Source organism: Chiloscyllium punctatum, chromosome 9 (assembly GCF_047496795.1).
Source record: "Chiloscyllium punctatum isolate Juve2018m chromosome 9, sChiPun1.3, whole genome shotgun sequence".
Lineage (NCBI taxonomy): Eukaryota > Metazoa > Chordata > Chondrichthyes > Orectolobiformes > Hemiscylliidae > Chiloscyllium > Chiloscyllium punctatum.
In genome coordinates this window covers 79,941,641-79,960,587 of record NC_092747.1, presented here as the reverse complement: position 1 = coordinate 79,960,587, position 18,947 = coordinate 79,941,641, and the positions used below count along the sequence as shown (strand labels likewise).

At 41.7% G+C, this 18,947-nt stretch overlaps 1 protein-coding gene across 1 annotated transcript in view; it reads right to left on the bottom strand.

Moving 5' to 3' along the window:
- Positions 1 to 1,625: 1,625 nt before the first annotated feature.
- cldn10a (claudin 10a) overlaps positions 1,626 to 18,947 on the bottom strand; it is a 40,805-nt gene continuing 23,483 nt past the window's right edge. The window contains exons 2-3 of the mRNA XM_072576623.1: positions 9,624 to 9,785; positions 1,626 to 1,711 (exon numbers count right to left, since the gene is read on the bottom strand). Coding sequence (XP_072432724.1) covers positions 1,626 to 1,711; positions 9,624 to 9,785 — 248 coding nt within the window. The remainder of the gene's footprint in view (positions 1,712 to 9,623; positions 9,786 to 18,947) is intronic.

Genomic DNA, 18,947 nt, shown 5'->3' with positions numbered 1-18,947 from the left:
CCCCGGAGGCTCCCTGCCTCTATTCCTGATGAAGGGCTTTTGCCCGAAACGTCGATTTTCCTGCTCCTCGGATGCTGCCTGACTTGCTGTGCTTTTCCAGCACCACTCTAATCTGAACCAGAGATTGTTGCAGAGTGATCCGTGAGGTTGGAGTGAGTGAAGTGGTCGATGCCACATCGGCAGTGTGCAATGAAGAGGTTGAGGGCAGGTACAAGGCTGGCGGGGGGTGACCAAGTGGAAGAGGAAGGTTGGATGTGAAAGGAGGGGTCCTTGGCAGGTGACTGGGAGTTTTTGTCAAAGAAGAAAGCACAGAGACAGAGGTGGTGGAAGAAGAGCTCATGTCTTGGCCGGTCCGGACGTTGTTGTGATGGGGACAGAGGAGTACAAACATGTCCTTTCGAAGGACAGACTGTTCGGCCTCAGAGAGTTCAAGCTCAGGGATAGTGGAATAATGAATATGTGGCAAGGCTTAGTGGGAGGTTTTGGGGAGGTCGTGAGTTGGCTGAAGGAGGGGCAAGGGTGATGGCATGTGGTGGGTGGGGGAAGTGGGTGTGGGAGAGAAACGAGAATGGGGGGTTGGGGCTGGGGAGTGATGTGGGGGTTTGGGAAGGGGTGCAAGGTGATATGAGGTGAAAGGGGAGGGGTAGGGTGCATTGTGGGGATGGATGAGTGAGGAGGAAGAGCTGGTGTGCTGGTTATCTGCAGGTCAGCAGTAGAGATGTGGAACTCTTCTGCCACCTCAAACTTCCTTCTCCACTTGGTCACCACCACACCACCACCCCCCCCCCCCCCCCCCCCCCACACACACCGCTGGCCTTGTACCCTTCCTAGACCTCTTCTGCCGACGTGACATTGACCACCTCAATTTCTCCAAACCTCTTCCCCCCCAAGAAAAAAAAATCCTCAGTCCTCAAAGTGTGGAGAGGCAGTTTAAAAGATGTGCAAGGCATGTTTTTCACTCAAATGGTGGTGAGTGTCTGGAATGCATTGGCAGAGGAGGTGGTGGAAGCAGACAGCAGCAGCATTCAAGAAACATTTGGATGAACACATGAACTGGACAGGAAAAGAGTCCTAAAAGTAAAGACTGTTTTATTGTGGAAGGGCAAAATGTGTCGGCACAGGCTTGGAGGGCCGAAGGGCCTGATCCTGTGCTATATTATTCTTTGTAAATCACAAATCATAAAGTAACTGCAAGTAGTGGCAGATCTTCAAAATCCATCAGCAAATTAATGAAAGATTCAACAATACCTCTGGACATGAAGCAAACATTCTTAATAACAAATAATAGTAATAATACAAGCCACATTTACAGATCATAAAGTTTGCTATTATTTCATATCAATTCCACGTCTATATCCACATTGAAAGCAAATTTAGATAAATCAACTTAAGGAAACAGTTGGTCTCAGCCATTATTCAATTTAACAATGAAAATAAATATTCAATTTCAAAGCTAATAATTTAAATTAATAGATCTTTAGAATGTTGTTCTGAAGTCTGTACCATGTGGCTAATAGTTTCATTTGAGAGTGCACTTAAAGAGTTTGGAGGTGATCTTTGTGTCATTTTTCTGTCATTAGATGTAGCAGTTTCATAGAAAATGAAACTGGGGCTGTGATGCAAACTTACTTTTGTTCTATAATCATGGGATCATAGAATTCTGCAGTAATTCGATTTGCATACCAAGAAAAAGCAATTATGGATGTCAATCCTGTAGGGAATAGATCTACATTAGTCCAAGTAGAATAATTAATTACAGAACTGTCAAATAGTATCCCACTGAAAAAATAATGAAACTGAATTGAAGATTTAACAATCATGAAATATTGGCCCAAATATAGCAATCAGCAGTGAATGACCACTATTACACTCACATGCGCTCACCGACCTTATGTAAACTTTGGCACTGCACTTACAAATAATTGCAAAGCCAAAATAGCACTGCATTCTTTGCAGTAAACTTATAAACAGGCCAAAGAATGGTACATCCTCTCAAACGTTTGGACTGAAGAAGTTTTATTGAGCCATGTGAAGTCTAAATGTGTTGCATAAATTAGAGTATTTGATTCAATGTAAAATCATCTATAGAGGGGAACACGATAGCATTAAAATACAAAAGAGAACTTGACAAAAATACAAGACAACAAATAAGAACAGTAGATGACACCACCCATCAAGTTCACTCAACCATTTAATATAATTATGGCTGATCTTGGGCTTCAGTTCAACTTTCCCAATCACTCTCCATGTCCTTGGATTCCCTGAGGGATCAAGAATCACTCTATCCCAGGTTTAGACAATTTCAATAATTCATATATATATCTCTGTGTAATTTTGTAACTCAGTTATAAATGATCACCCTTGACTCTGAGACTATTCCCCTGTGTTCTATATTCCCCAGTGAGCAGAAATAATCTCAGTGTTTACCCTTCAGAATCTTGTACATTTCAATGAAAACATCTCTCATTTTCTGAATTCAGCTTACTCAGTTTCATAGGACAACCCCATCATCCCAGGCACTAATTTATAAACCTTCACTAAAAATCTCCAGTGCAATAATATTCTTCCCTAAATATGGAAACCAAAACTGTAAACAATATTCCAGGTGTGGTCTCACTCAAAATCATCCACAAAGATAGAAAGATCAGGGCCCTGGGTAATGTTGTAGAACAAAAAGACTCAGGGGTTCAGGTACATAATTCTTTGAAATTTATGTCACAGGTAGACAGATTAGTTAAGAAGATGTTTAGTATGCTTGCCTTAATGGATCAGACCTTTCAGTATTTGAGTTGGGACATCATGTTGAGATTGTATAGGACATTGGTGAGACCTCTCTTGTGTGCAGTTCTGGTCACCCTGCTATAGGAAAGATACTTTTTAAACTGGAGAGGGTTCAGAAAAGATTTACCAGGATGTTGCTGGGAATGGAGGATCTGAATTATAAAAATAGACTGGATAGTCTAAAAGGACCTTTTTCACTGGAGTGTAGGAATTTAAGGGGTGGCCTTATAGAGGTTTAGAACATAGAACATAGAACAATTCAGTGCAGAACAGACTCTTCGGCCCTTGATGTCGTGCCGACCTTTGAACTAATCTCAGCCCATCCCCCTACACCATCTCATCATCATCCATATGCTTATCCAAGGACTGTTTAAATGCCTCTAATGTGGCTGAGTTAACGATATTGGCAGGCAGGGCATTCCACGCTCTGATTAAAGAACCTGCCTCTGACATCTGTCTTAAATCTATCACCCCTCAATTTGCAGCTATGCCCCATCATACAAGCTTACGTCATCATCCTCGGAAAAATACTTTCACTGTGCACCCTATCTAATCCTCTGATCATCTTGTATGTCTCTATCAAGTATCCTCTTAGCCATCTTCTTTCCAATGAGGACAGACCCAAGTCCCTCAGCCTTTCCTCATAAAGCTTTGCTTCAGACCATGCCAATATCCTGGTAAATCTCCTCTGCTTCCACATCCTTCCTGTAATGTGGGGACCAGAACTGTACACAATATTCCAAGCGAGGCTGCACTAGCATTTCGTATAGTTGCAGCATGACATCACGGCTCCAGAACTCAATCCCTCTACCAATGAAACCTAACACACCGTATGCCTTCTTAACAGCACCATCAACCTGGGTGGTGACTTCCAGGAATCCAGATACATGGACACCAAGGTCCCTCTGCACATCCAAACTACCAAGAATCTTTCCATTGACCCAGTATTCTGCCTTCCTATTATTCTTAACAAGGTGAATCACCCAACATTGAACTTCATTTGCCACCTCTCAGACCAATTCTGCAGTTTATCCAAATCCCCCTGCAACCTGAAGCATTCTTCCACACTGTCCACCACTCCACCAACTTTAGTGTCATCTGCAAACTTACTAATCCATCCACCTATGACTGCATCTACGTCATTTATAAAAATAACAAACAGCATTGGTCCCAAAACAGAACCTTGTGGCATACCACTAGTAATTGAACTCCAAGCTGAATATTTTCCATCAACCACCACTCGTTGCCTTCTCATAGAAAACCAGTTTCTAATCCAAACTGTGAAAGCACCCTCAATCCCATGCCTCTGCATTTTCTCCAATAGTCTACATTGTGGAACCTTATCAAATGTTTTATTGAAGTCCATGTGCACCACATCAACTGCCCTACCCTCATCCACATGCTTGGTCATCTTCTCAAAAAATGCAATGAGGTTTGTGAGACATGACCCGCCTTTGACGAAAGCATGTTGATTATCTCCTATGAAATTGTTGCTTGCTAGATGATTATAAATCCTATCTCTTATAATCCTTTCCAAAACTTTTCCTACAACAGACATAAGGCTCACTGGTCTATAATTACCTGGGTCATCTCTGCTGCCTTTCTTGAAAAAGGGCACAACATTTGCAATCCTCCAGTTCTCTGGTACTAAATCTGTAGACAATGATGACTCAAAGATCAAAGCCAAAGGCTCCACCATCTCCTTTCTAGTTTCCCAGAGAGTCCTCAGAGAAATCCCATCTGGCCCCGGGGACTTATCTACTTTCACACATTCTTGAATTGATAACATCTTCTCCTTACTGACCTCAATCCTTTCTATTCTAATAGCCTGTATCTCAGTCTTCTCCTCTACAATATTCTCCTTTTCTTGAGTGAAAACAGATGAGAAATATTCATTTAGCACCTCTCCAAACTCCACAGAGTCCACAACTTCCCACTTCGACTGGCCCTATTCCTACTCTCGCCATCCTCTTATTCCTCACATACATATAGAAAGCTTTAGGGTTCTCCTTTATTCTACCTGCTAAAGACTGCTCATGTCCCCTCCTTGTTCTTCTTAACTCTCTCTTTAAATCCTTCCTAACTAAGCTGTAATTCTCCATCGCCTTATCTGAACCATCTCATCACAACGTCACATTAGCCTCTCTCTTCCACTTAACAAGAGATGCAATTTCTTTAGTAAACCATTGTTCCTTTATCTTATCACTTCCTCCCTACCTGACAGGGACATTCCTATCAAGGACATGCAATATCTGTTCCTTAAACGAACTCCACATTTCCATTGTCTACATCGCCTGCATTTTGTGATCCTTTCTATGCATCCTAAGTCTCGCCTAATTGCATTATAATTGCTCTTCCACCATATATAACTCTTGCCCTGTGGAATGCACCTATCCCTTTCCATCGCTAAACTAAATGGAACCGAATTATGGTCACTGTCTCCAAAGTGCTCACCTACCACTAAATCAAACACTTGGCCTGTTTCATTACCAAGTACCAGATCCAATGTGGCCTCCCCTCTTGTCAGCCCTTCAACATACTATGTCAGGAAACCCTCCTGTACACGTTGGACAAAAACTGATCCATCCAATGTACTAGAGTGACAGCATTTCCAGTCAATGCTGGGGAAGTTAAAGTCCCCCATAATGACTACCCTGTTCCTTTCACTCCTGTCCAGAATCATTTTGCCAATCCTCTCCTTCACATCCCTGGAACTTTGCAGAGGCCTATAAAAAAACTCCCAGCAGTGTGACCTCTCCTCCCCTGTTTCTAACTTCAGCCCATACCACCTCAGTAGATGAGTCTTCACCAAAAGTTCTTTCAGCCACTGTTATACTGTCCTTGACTAACAAAGCTACACCCCCCCCCCCCCCCACACCCCTCTTTACCACCTTCCCTGGTCTTAATGAAAGATCTAAACACTGGAACCTGCAACATCCATTCCTGACCCTGCTCTATCCATGTCTCTGAAATGGCCACAACATTGAAGTCCCAGGTACCTATCCATGTTACGAGATCACCTACCTTATTCTGGATACTCCTGGCATTGAAGTAGACACACTTCAAACCAGCTTGCTGTCTGCTAGCACATTCTTGTGACTGTGAAATCCTCTCATCCTCCTGTGTACTAGAAGTACACTACAAGTTCCCATCCCCCTGCTAAGCTAGTTTAAACCCATCCAAATAGCACTAGCAAATTTCCCATGCAGGATATTAGTACCCATCTGGTTCAAGTGAAGAAGTCCCACCTTCTCCAGAATGAGCCCCAATTATCTATGTACCTGAAACCTTGCCTCCTGCAACATCCCTGCAGCCATATGTGCAGCTGATATTTTTCCCTGTTCTTCACCTCACTATCACGTGGCACAGAGATAACAACTCTGGCTATTTGTAAAATCATGAGGGGATAGATAACATGAATAGCAAGGGTCTTTTCCCTAGGGTGGGGAGTTCAAAACCCAGGGAAATATTTTTAAGGTGAGAATAGAAAATTTTAAAAAGGACATCAGAGGCAATTTTTTTTGACACAGAGAGTGGTTTGTGTGTGGAATAAGCTGCCAAAGGAAGTGATGGATGCAGGCACAGTTACAGCATTTTAAAGGTATTTGGAGAAGTACAGGAGTAAGAGATATGGGCCAGATTCAGGCAAATGGGACTAGTTTAGTTTGGGAACATGGTCAATGTGAACAAGTTGGACCGAAGAGTCTGTTTCCATGTTGTGTGACTCTATGATTCTATGTAAATCAATCAAAGACAAAAATATTGTTTGTCCTTATTCCTTGCTGTACCTGTTTTCTAACTTTCTCTATTCCTTGTACAACCACTTCTAAGTCTCTTCAATTACCAACATTCACAAATTTCACTATTTTAATTAAAGAATGTTTTTTTCCATCGTTATGATTAACGTGAATAATTTTACATTTCCCCACATTATCTATCTGATATTTTGTTGCCCATTTAATTTGAAACCTCCTTATAACCAAGATTTGTATCATCGCCAAATATTGACAAATTACCCTTTGTCTTTTCACCTGAGTGATCTACACAGACTGTAAATAGGTGAGGCTCCAGCATTGAGCCTTGTGATGTCTACTATTCCCTGTCTGCCAACTTGAAACTGACCCATTTATGGTCACCACACACTTCCTGTCTATTAACATACTTTATTGACAGCACACACTGACCAGATGTAGCACTGAGGTTCGCAAGTGGCAGGTTCACACTTGTAGGGTCTGCGTTCACCGTTGCTATGGGTGGCATGGTTGGCATTGCTGCCTCACAGCACGAGAGACCTAGGTTCGATTCCCGCCTCGGGTGAATATCTGTGTGGAGTTTGCACATTCTCCCCGTGTCCGAGTGTAAATGTAGGGGAATAAGTCTGTGTGGTTACTCTTCAGAGGGTCAATGTGGATTAGTTGGGCTGAAGGGGCCTGTTTCCAAACTGTAGGGAATCTAATCAAACAACTAGGAATAAAGCAATCTCCAATTTAGTACTGTGCACTGAAGCTGAGTTAATTAGCAATGTCATAGTGAAATCTATAGAAGGAAATAGTGATCAAAACATCATTGAATTCCTTGTGAAGTTTGAAAGTGACATACTGTAATTGCAATGAGGAATCGTCAACTTCAACAAAGCCAATTACAGATATAAGGGGAGAACAGACCAAGGTTGATGGAGTAAGAATGCTAAAAGGTCTGGTGTTAAATGGATAGTCAGACGTATTTAAAGAAATCATTCAAAATGTTGAACAGAAAGTACTTTCCATTAACAAACAAAAACTCATGAAGTTAAGAATTTTTTAGTTGAAAAAAAGTAGAAGAGTCAATAATATTACAATCATTACAAGAGTTTTTATAAAAATGTAAAATAGAAATAGCTAAAGTAAATGTTTGTCCCTTACATGTAGGTACAGGAGAAATTATCATGGGGAATGAGGAAGGAACAAACATTGAATCCATACTTTCATCTCATTCTTAATACAAGACAGAAGTTGCAAGTAACTTAGGGGCTAGAAAGAGTGAGGAAATTAAGGCAATCAATATAAACTATGAAAAAGTACAGAAAGAAATAACATTCATCAAATGGTCTGCACCCCAGGATTCTAAAACAGATAGCTAAAGGGAAGGGAAGAGAAAACAAAGCACTAAAGGCTTGATTGCTGAACATCAGCATTTGGAAAAATGTTGAAATCTATGACTGAAAAGTCTTAGCAATGCACCAAGGCAAAAAGAACATGAGTAGAACAAGTCAATAAGGCTTTTCCAAAGTGAAATATTGTTGAACAAATTGATTAGTTTTTGAGAATGTAACCAATAAGACAGATGAAGGGAAATCAGCAGAGGCATTTGATTAAGGCACTATGCAAAAGATAAGATTAGATTCCCTACAGTTTGGAAATAGGCCCTTCAGCCCAACATTTCCACACCAACCCTCTGGAGAGTAACCCACCCAGACCCATTCCTCTACATTTACCCCTAACTAATGCACCTAACACTGTGGGAAATTTAGCATGGCCAATTCACCTGACTAGCACATCCTTGGATTATGGGAGGAAACCAGAGCACCCGGATGAAATCCATGCAGACACTGGATTGTCTGTGTGCAAACTCCACACAGACAGTCAACTGAGATGAGAATCGAACCTAGGTCCCTGATGCTGTGAGGCAGCAGTGCTAATCACTGAGCCACCACGCCACCCATAACATTTGCTCAGTGTATTGTTCCAGGAAGTTGTCACAAAAGCATTCTTCTAAACCACTCTTGTCAATTTGATCTGTCTAACTTATTCATTCTGTTTCATGAGATCAAATCCTTTCTCTCTAATGTTCTTGTGTTATCTTTTACTCAAGAGCTACCCTTCCTCCTGTGCCAATCTGTCTGTCCTTTTTAACCTTGTTCTGTTTGCAACTATGTTCTGTGTAATTGTAATTAAAGCAAAACCATTTATCTCTATTGATGCCATTAGTTAATCTACTTTAGATTAGATTAGATTAGATTACTTACAGTGTGGAAACAGGCCCTTCGGCCCAACAAGTCCACACCGCCCCTCCGAAGAGAAACCAACCCAAACTCCTAACCTATATTTACCCCTGACTAATACACCTAACACTACGGGCAATTTAGCATGGCCAATTCACCTGACCTGCACATCTTTGGACTGTGGGAGGAAACCGGAGCACCCAGAGGAAACCCACGCAGACACGGGGAGAATGTGCAAACTCCACACAGACAGTTGCCTGAGGCGAGAATTGAACCCAGGTCTCTGCCTCACAGTGCTAACCACTGTGCCACCGTGTTGCCCCTTGTTGCAGATTCTTTTTGTGTTCAGATAAAACACCTATCTTTATCAAGGGAAATGCTCAGAACCACTGAGCTTGTTTTCAGTAATTATTTCTTACCATTTTCTGTTGATATGGAAGCCCTATCATCTTCTGGTGCCTTAACTGGTTACCAAATGACTCAGCAACACAATGTCATAAATTTCAATTTATGTGACTGGCAACTCTAAGTGGAATATTATTATAACAAAGCTTGTGGAGGAGCAGGATAACCTGGAGGACAATTTCCTCACTTAATATTTAACTGTATATGTTCAAGAAGTAACTGTTTAGATAAACATTCACAGAACTAATTTGTTAATTGTGTTCCTCTCTGTACAGATGCTGCCAGATCTACTTAGGACATCATTAAAAAAAAAACGGCCTTTCATTATCTTCTCAATAGTACATGGGAATGTGTAATAAATAGTTTTTTTTTTTGAAATTGTTTTCTGAGTACAATGTGAACTGAAACCCGCGGAGAATTGGATATAGTCTTCTTACACACCTGTGATCATCCTTACCAGAGAAAATGAAAAGAACTCCTGCACATACAGCAATTCTTCCTTTCATCCTTTCTGAGCCTCCAATTCTTGTACATTTCATCCCCACCAATGAAATTATGAAACCAAAAAATCCTAGACAAACAGCAGTAATCATGAGACCTCTACAGACCTGTATGTAGGCTGAAAGAGAAAGAAACTAAGCATTAGCATCATTTCAAATTTTAGTGGGGCATTAGATGTTATTGCTAATTACTACTTTAGAAATAAGGATTAGAGTGAGTTGAAAGGTCTTTTTTTCTTAAATGTAAGGACAAGTCAGCTTTTTTTATTGATGTACTTCCTGTAGGGATATATATTTAGAATTTACATAGACTTCGATGAGGAAAATGAAATTTTCAGATGACAAAGAAACAAGTGGAGTTATTCAGTTTGGCAGGAAGATTAGAGGAGCTGAATATTGTTTAATCAGAAAACGACTGAAGAAAACTACACCTCAGAAGGATTTGGAAGTCATTGACAATGAATCACGAAGTGCTAGCATACACATTCAGCAGGTAATAGGGTAAGCAAGTGGTATGTTTGTTTTTAATTCAAAGGGAATTGAGTATAAAAGTACAAAGTCTTACTAAAACTAAACAAGACAGTTGTCAGTCTACTGCTGGAATAATGTAAACAGTTTTGGGCCCTTTATCTAAAACATATACTGGGAGTGGAACACTCCGTAAGAGGTTCACAGGGCTGATTACAGGCACAGAAGGATTGTCTTAGGAGAAGAGGTTGAGTGGGGTGGACTTGTACTCATTGCTGTTTAATAGAAATACAGGCAACTTTATTAAAACATACAAAGTTCTTAGGGGATTTGACAGGGTAAATGAGGAAAGATTGCTTCCATTTGAGGGAGCATCTAGGACCTGAGGGCTTAATGTCAGAATCAGGGTTCTCACATTTGAAACAGAGATATCGAGGAGTTTCTTCTCAGAGTAGTCAATTTGTGGAATTATTTACGACAGAGAGCAACTGGATTGTATAGTATATTCAAGACTGAAATTGACTGATTTTTAATCGGTGATAGAATATTTATATCCTTGTGGAGAGGTTAATATGAAATTACAATAGACTAAGATTATGCAAACTAACTAATTTACAACTGTAGATTGGTACAATCAATTTGCTTAGACATGGTACGACACATCTTCAGAACAAAAGGACTTAAATTCAGGCCTTCTGGCCCAGAGATAGAGACACTGCCACTGTATGACAAGAGCTCTACAATTTGCAAATGTATACTGGTAGCAAGGGCATTTGGCCACTGCCTATCTTGCAGAAATCAGAAGTGAACATTCGATAGTATTATATACTAAATGAATGCCTGTGGGGGAGAAAGACATGGACACTTGGGAACTTGAGGAAGTTAGTGCTGATAACTTGGGGACAGTCCCTACTTCAGTAGAAGAGGTGTTGGACATATTAGAATGTATGAAGGTGGATAAATCTCCTGGTCCTGACCAGATGTATCCAAGAACACTGCGAGAGGCTCACGAAGAATTTGCAGGGCCCTGGCTGATATTTCTGCATCATCATCAGCTATAGATGAGGTCCCAGAAGACTGGAGGGAAGTGAATATTGTGCCCTTACTCAAGAAGGGCTGCAAAAAAAAATCCTAGGAACTATTGACCAGTAAGGTAAACATGTATGGTAGGAAATTTAGTTGAGAAGATTCTGAGAGAGAAGATAAACATGCATTTGGAAAGACAAGTTTTGATTAGGAATGTCAGCCTGGCATTGTGTGTGGGAGACCATGCCTCACAAATTTTTTCTTTGATGAAGTGACCAGGAAGGTTGATGAGGGCAGGGTGATAGACCCAAAAAGCATGTCATGACAATGGCTGAGCATAGTACAAAGGGATGAGTAAATCATGAAAGAGTAGTTCATGTTACAAAATGTAGATATTATAGCCTGTAGGAGTTAGGGATTACTAAGGGAATGGAAGACTTGCACTATTTTGGATTACAATACAAAATAAACTTTTTTTTCTGTACTTGTTCTCAGCTAAATCCGAACACATAAATCAAGGTGTTGGTGGCATGACGGTTGGTGATGCTGTCTCACAACATCAGGGACCCAGGTCCCATTCCACCCTCAGGTGGAATCTCCTTATAGCTGCATGGGTTTCCTTCCACAGTCAAAGTAAGCGCATGTTAGGTGTATTGGCCATGCTAAATTGCCAATAGTGGCCAGGAATGTGAAGGCTAGTTAGATTAGCCACAAGAAATGCAGAGTTACAGGGATATCATAGAATCCCTACAGTGTGGAAACAGGCCCTTCGGCCCAACAAGTCCACACCAACCCCTCCGAAGAGTAACTCACCCAGGCCCATTCCACTACATTTTACCCCTGACCAATACACCTAACCTACACATCCCTGAATACAAAGGACAATTCACCTAACCTGCATATCTTTGGACTTGTGGGAGGAAAGCCATGCAGGCACAGGAGGAATGTGCAAACTCCACACAGACAGGCACCCAAGGCTGGAATTGAACCCGGGACCCTGGTGCTGTGAGGCAACAGCGCTAACCCCTGAGCCACCGTGCCAGATGGGGTGATTCTGGGTGGGATGCACTTCAAAGGTTTGGTGTGGATTTGATGGGCCAAATGACCTGCTCCCACACTGTAAAGATTTTATGATCAATGCAACTTGGTGGGAATTTGGTGAGTAAGGGGACCTTACTGTTCTTCTAAAATTCCAGTTTTGTATTTCGTACAACTCTGGTTGCCACTTCCTATAGGATGTGGACGCTTTGGAGAGGGTACAGAAAAGGCTTACCAGGATATTCCCTGGTTTGAAGGGTATTAGCTATGTGAATAGATTGGATAAGCTTGTTTTGTTTCCACTTGAACATTGGAGGCTGAGGGTGATCTCAGTGAAGTTTACAAAATTGTAAGAGACACAGATAGAATAGATAGGCAGAGTCTTTTTACTGAAGAAATGTCAATTATATGGGGACATAGGTTTAAGATAAAAGAAGGAATGTTTAAAGGAGATGTGAAGGGCAAGACCTTTATACATAGAGTGTAAGTTCCTGGAATGTGCTGACAGGGGAGTTGTCAAAGCAGATACAAAAGTAATGTTTAAGAGGCATCTTGACAGGTACATGAATAGGTAAAGGATAGAGGGATACAGACTGCATAAAAGCAAAAGGACTTTAGTGTAGAAAGGCATCAAGTGTTGGTGCAGTTTTGGTGGACAGTGAACTAAAGATTCTGCCATTTACAATATACCATCCTCCTGCATTAGACTTGCCAAAATGCATCACCTTGCATTTGTCCAGATTAAATTGCATATCCATTTCTCCATCCAAGTCTCTACTCTATCTATAATCTGGCTGTGTCCTCTAGCAATCTTCCTCACTAGCCACAGCTCCCCAATCTTTGTGTCATCCACAAACATACTAATCAATTCATCTGAATTCTCCTCCAAATCATTTATACAGGCTACAAGGAAAAGGAGTCCCAGCAATGATCCCTGCAGAATACCACTGGTCACAAACCTTCTGTCAGAAAAATGTCCTTCCACTGCTACTTTCTGTCTTCCAAGACTAGGTATCCATCTTACTAGCTCACTGCAAATCCACTGTGACTTCTCCTAAATGGATGTTGTGAAACTTTAAAGGGTTCAGAAAAGATTTACAAGGATGTTGCCGGAGTTGGAGGATTTGACCTGTGGAGACAGGCTGAATAGGCTGTAGCTGTTTTCCCTGGAGAATCGAAGACTGAGGGGTGACCTTATAGAGGTTTATAAAATCACTCCGGGACAGGCAGCAGAGAAAAGTGGCCGAGCAGAGGCTGATAGCTAAGTTCGGTACCCATAGGGAGGGCCTCAACCAGGACCTTGGGTTCATGTCACATTACAGGTGACTGCCATTGGACTATACACACACACAGATATTCCTACACACACACACTCTCACATACACCGGACACAGGTACACACAGACACGCACACAGACATCCACACACACCCTTATAGACACACACACTCCCACACTCACACATGTACCCCGTCACAGACTTAAGATACTCTGCACTCACTACATACACACACACACACTTTCTCACACTCACAACCCCCACCACAGACACACACACACACAGACAGACAAAGACCCATATGCACACATATATTTTGAGGGGTGAATTTGTACTTTCACGGTTACATTGTACTTTACTCAAAAACTGCATGCATTCATGTCGAACTCTGAACTCAAAAACTGCATGAATTTATGTAAAACTCTGTTATCTCACTTTTTAGATTAGAATCAATCTAAACATCATGGCATAGACAGAGAACACAGGGGGCTAACGCCTTCAATATATTGTCTAGCTATCACCATTGTTAACAGCTAACCCAAGAATGCAACTTTTAAAAAAAGGTTTTGTGATTTACGCATGAAATAAGTGAAACTATCACTGTATTCTAACAGATGAATGGCTTAACAGACAATCAATTTTTCAATGTATAATTTCAGTTACATCCCACTGTAAATTTTTGCTATAAATTCTGTGTTAGGATTGAGCCCTCCACTATCACCTGATGAAGGAGCGTCGCTCCTAAAGCTTGTGTGCTTCCAATTAAACCTGTTGGACTATAACCTGGTGTTGTGTGATTTTTAACTTTGTACACCCCAGTCCAACACCGGCATCTCCAAATTATAAAATCATGAGGGGCATGGATAGGATAAATAGACAAAGTGGTGGGGGAGTCCAGAACTAGAGAGCATAGATTTAGGGTGAGACAGGAAAAGGACCGAAGGGGCAACTTTTTCACTTAGAGGGTGAAACGTGTACGTAATGAGCTACCAGAGGAAGTCGTGTAGGCTGGTACAATTACAACATTTAAAAAGCATCTGGATGGGTATATGAATAGGAATTGTTTAGAGGGATATGGGCCAAGTGTTGGCAAATGAGACTAGATTACATTGGAATATCTGGTTGGCATGGACAAGTTGGACTGAAGGGTCTGTTCCCGTGCTGTACATCTCTACGACTCTATGACAATGTGTTCATTTGGTGTTCAAAAGCACTTTATTTGGTTTTTAAAGTATAAATCTGGTATAATGGGCATCAGACAAGAACACATGAATAAAAAGAGCTTTCACTAATCTCATAACTCATGTGTAGTGACCTGTGGCATGTTGTGCATGTCTGTACAACAGCCACACTGCCTTTCTCCTCATGAGTATTTAATTACCCTTCTTCTAGACCATGGCTCTGATGAGATTACAAAGATAAGGAATAACAAGGCCATGGCTGGAATTAAAAACAAAAATTATCATTTTAAAATGAAAATGTTGCTTGATTGGGAACTTGTAGGTCAGTCAGCACAGGGATGATTTGGAAACAGTCTTTGCTGTGACTTAAAAATGGTCAGTCGAGTTTTGGGTAGTCTTGAATTTATGGAGGGTACTATATAAAAGACTAGCCAGGTGTGCGTTGAAATATTTGAGTTTCGAATTAACAAAGCTTCAGCATCATATGATCTGAATCAAGTGTCAAGTGTTTTTTTACTTATTCCTGGAACATGGGCATTGCTGGCTTGTCTTGCATTTATTTGACCATCTATAGTTGTCCATGAGAAGGCGCTGATGAGCCTTCCTGAACTGCTGCAGTCTCTTTGATGCAAAGGTATGGTAAAATTGCCACAGTCCCAGCAGACCATAGAGCTGCTTTCTCACTAGAGAGAAAGGTGAGCTTAACCTGAGGGCCAACATGCCTCAGGAAAGGGGTGAGGTTGAAAAGTGAAACATTCAACATTACCTCAGCTGGTGCAGGAATGGAACCCACACTGTTGATATCACTCTATGTCACAAACCACCTTTCCAGCTGACTGACCTTCTTTTATTTGGTGTTAGGAGTTCCAGGATTTTGAACTAGCCACATCAAAGGAATGTCAATATATTTCAAAGTCAGGATGGTGAATGGCCTGGACAGGAACTTGCAGGTGTGTTGCTCCCATGTATTTGCTGCCCTTGTCCTTCTAGATGGAAGGGGTCTTGGAACCTTGGTGAGTGTTTGCAGTGCATCTTGTAGATAGCACACATTGCTGCTTTGGAGAGTCTTTGGTGGAGAAAGTGGATTTTTGTTAATGTGGTGATCCAGTTAAGTGGACTGATTTGTCCTGGATGGTATCACCCCTCCTGACTTAGTTGCAGCTGCAATCATCCAAGCAACTAGGGTGTATTCCATCACACCTCATCACTCGTGTCTTGTTGAAGGCAGACAGGCTTTGGGGTAAATTACTTGCTGTAAGAGTTGCAGTATCTGACATACTCTTGTAGCCACTGTGGCGAGTCCAGTGTTTCTGGTCAATGGTAACTCCCAGAATGTTTATAATGGGCAATTCAGTGATGGTAATGTCATTAAATGTCATGGGGAGGTGGTTATATTATCTCTTTATGGAGATGGTCTTTGCCAGGCATTAATGGCTAATGACAGAGAGCTGGCAATAGGTGACCTTTGTGATGGCATGAGTAAGAAGTGAGAAACTCCGAACAGGATTAAATATGACACTGAGGTTGCAAATTTACCATTTTTATAGGTGCACCAGAGGAAGCATTCTATGTGAATGCCTCATGGCTTGGTACGACAACTGCTCTGCCCGGGACCATGGGAAACTACACAGTGTTGTGAACACAGTCCAGTCAATCATGCAAGCCAACCTTCCATCCATTGACTCCATCTATATTTCTTGCTCCCTCAGGAAGGCAGTCAACTTAATCAAGGACCCTTTCGACCTCAGTTATAAACTCGTCCAACCTCTTTCATCAGGCAGAAGATACGCAGTCTTAAACACACATACCAACAAGGATTCTGGGTAATCCAGGATGATGGATGGGAAATATTTCTGGCTGTAACATGCTGCTCCTTTATTGAGGTATTTTAGGTATTGGAGATTATTTCCTTGAATTCTAGGAGCAGCGATTACTGTTTTATGTGCTGTTGCATTGTTTTGGAGGAAAAAAAAGTCGAAATAATGGCACTTATAAAAGGGAGAGGCACAGACAAAGGCAGCACATGGTCTGTGCAGGAGGGAGAGAGAGAGAGAGAGAGAGAGAGAGACACCCAGACCCAGACCCACAATGCTAACTGACACATCAGTGAACCTGCGCAGTTCCTGCCTTTGCTGTTGAATTCATGTATCACTGGACATCGGAGAGCATCTGGGAAAATTAACAAACAGTGAAATTTACAACTAATCTTGGATGAAGCTGTTTGGGAGAAGTCACAGCACAGAAATAGATAAGTGAGAAGTTTTAAGTGTGGCCTTGCTGTAAGTCTGCAATAGTTTTTAGAGTGGGTTCTTTCTTGATTATATGTCTCTTGATTAAACTTGAAAATATAAGCTGTAAGTATTAAGTTAGCCTGGAGCCTTGTTTTGTAGAGAAATAAGACAGTGCTATTTTCTGGGTCTGCAGATTGGAAGAAGCAAAAATGGCCCTTAGTAGAGTGATATGTTCTTCTTGTCCGATGTGGGGGTTTAGGGAGAGTTTACAGGTTACTGAGGATTCTATCTGCAAGAAATGGTGTTGGTTGCAAATCCTATCAGATTGAATGGATCGGTTGGAGTGACAGTTAGAGGCAATGAGGAATTTATAAGAGCAAGGGGGTGTGTTGTACAGCAGTTATAGGAAGGGATAAAAGCTGCAGATACAGACACATAGAATAGCTCCAGGAAAGGTAAAAGATGTAGGCGGGTAGTGCAGGAGTCTTCTGTGGCTATCCCCATTTCAAACAAGTATGCCGTTTTGGAAATGATTCTCAGAGGAATGTAGCACGAACAGCCAAGTTTCTGGTATTGAGACTGGCTCTAATGCAATGAGGAGTATGTCGGGTTCCAAGAGATCGATTGTGTGAGGGGACTCTCTAGCCTGAGTCACAGACAGACATTTCTGTGGCCAGCAGCGAAAAATCAGAATGGTGTGTTACCTCCCTAGTGACAGGATCAGGGATGTCTCAGAGACTGTGCAGAATATTCTCAAGGGAGAGAGGGCGCAGCAGGAGGTCATTGCCCACATTGGAACCAATGAAATAGGAAGCGAAAAGGATGACATTCTGAAGAGAGAATACAGGGAGTTAGGCAGGAATTTAAAAAGGAGGTCCTCAAGAGTAGTAATATCTGGATTACTCCCAGGGCTACGAACTAGTGAGGGTAGGAATAGGGCAATAGAGCAGATGAATGCGTGGCTGAGGAGCTGATGCACGGAAGAGGGATTCACATTTTTGGATAATTAGAATTTCTTCTGGGGTAGAAGTGATCTGTACAAGAAGGACAGATTGTACCTGAATTGGAAGGGGACTAATATACTGTAGGGAGATTTGCTAGAACTACTCTGGAGATTTAAATAGTAAGGTGGGGGGGGGGGGGGGGAGGTGGGGAGGGACCCAGGGAGATAGTGAGGAAAGATTTCAATCTCAGACTGGTACAATTGAGAAAAGAAGTGACTCAAACAATCAAGGCAGGCAGGCACAAAGCAGAGAGCAAGGTAGTCATGAGTGTGCTGCTGGAAAAGCACAGCAGGTCAGGCAGCATCCGAGGAGCAGAAGAATTGACGTTTCGGTGAATTCTTCTGCTCCTCAGATGCTGCCTGACCTGCTGTGCTTTTCCAGCAACACAGTCTCGACTCTGTTCTCCAGCATTTGCAGTCCTCACCTTCTCCTACAGAACAAGGTAGGATGGATAAATTAAACTGCATTTATTTCAATGAAAGAGCCCTAACAGGGAAGGCAGTTGAATTTAGGGCATTGTTAGAAATATGGGACTGGGATATCATAGCCATTGCAGAGACGTGGCTCAGGAATGGACAGGACTGGCAGTTTAATGTTTTAGGATACAAATGCTCAGGTAGGACAGAAAGGGAGGCAAGAGAGGAGAGGGAGTGACGTTTTTGATAGCATTACAGCCATCCTTAGGTAGGATATTCATGGAAATATATCCAAGTAAGTTATTTGGGTGGAACTGAGAAATAAGAAAGGGATGATCACCTTATTGGGAGTGTATTATAGACCCTCTAATAGTCAGAGAAAAATTGAGAAGCAAATTACCAGACTAATGCCATTTACAAGCTTGCTGATGACACCACCATAGTCGGTCGAATCTCCAATGGCAACAAAACAGACTACAGATGGGAGGTGGAAGACCTGGAAAAATGTTGCACTGAGAACAACCTAGCACTCTATGCTGGCAAATCTAAGGAACTCATTATTGACTTTCGGCGGGATGTTACTCATGCCTCCCTACACATTAACAGCACAGAAGTGGAACAAATAGAGAGTGTCAAGCT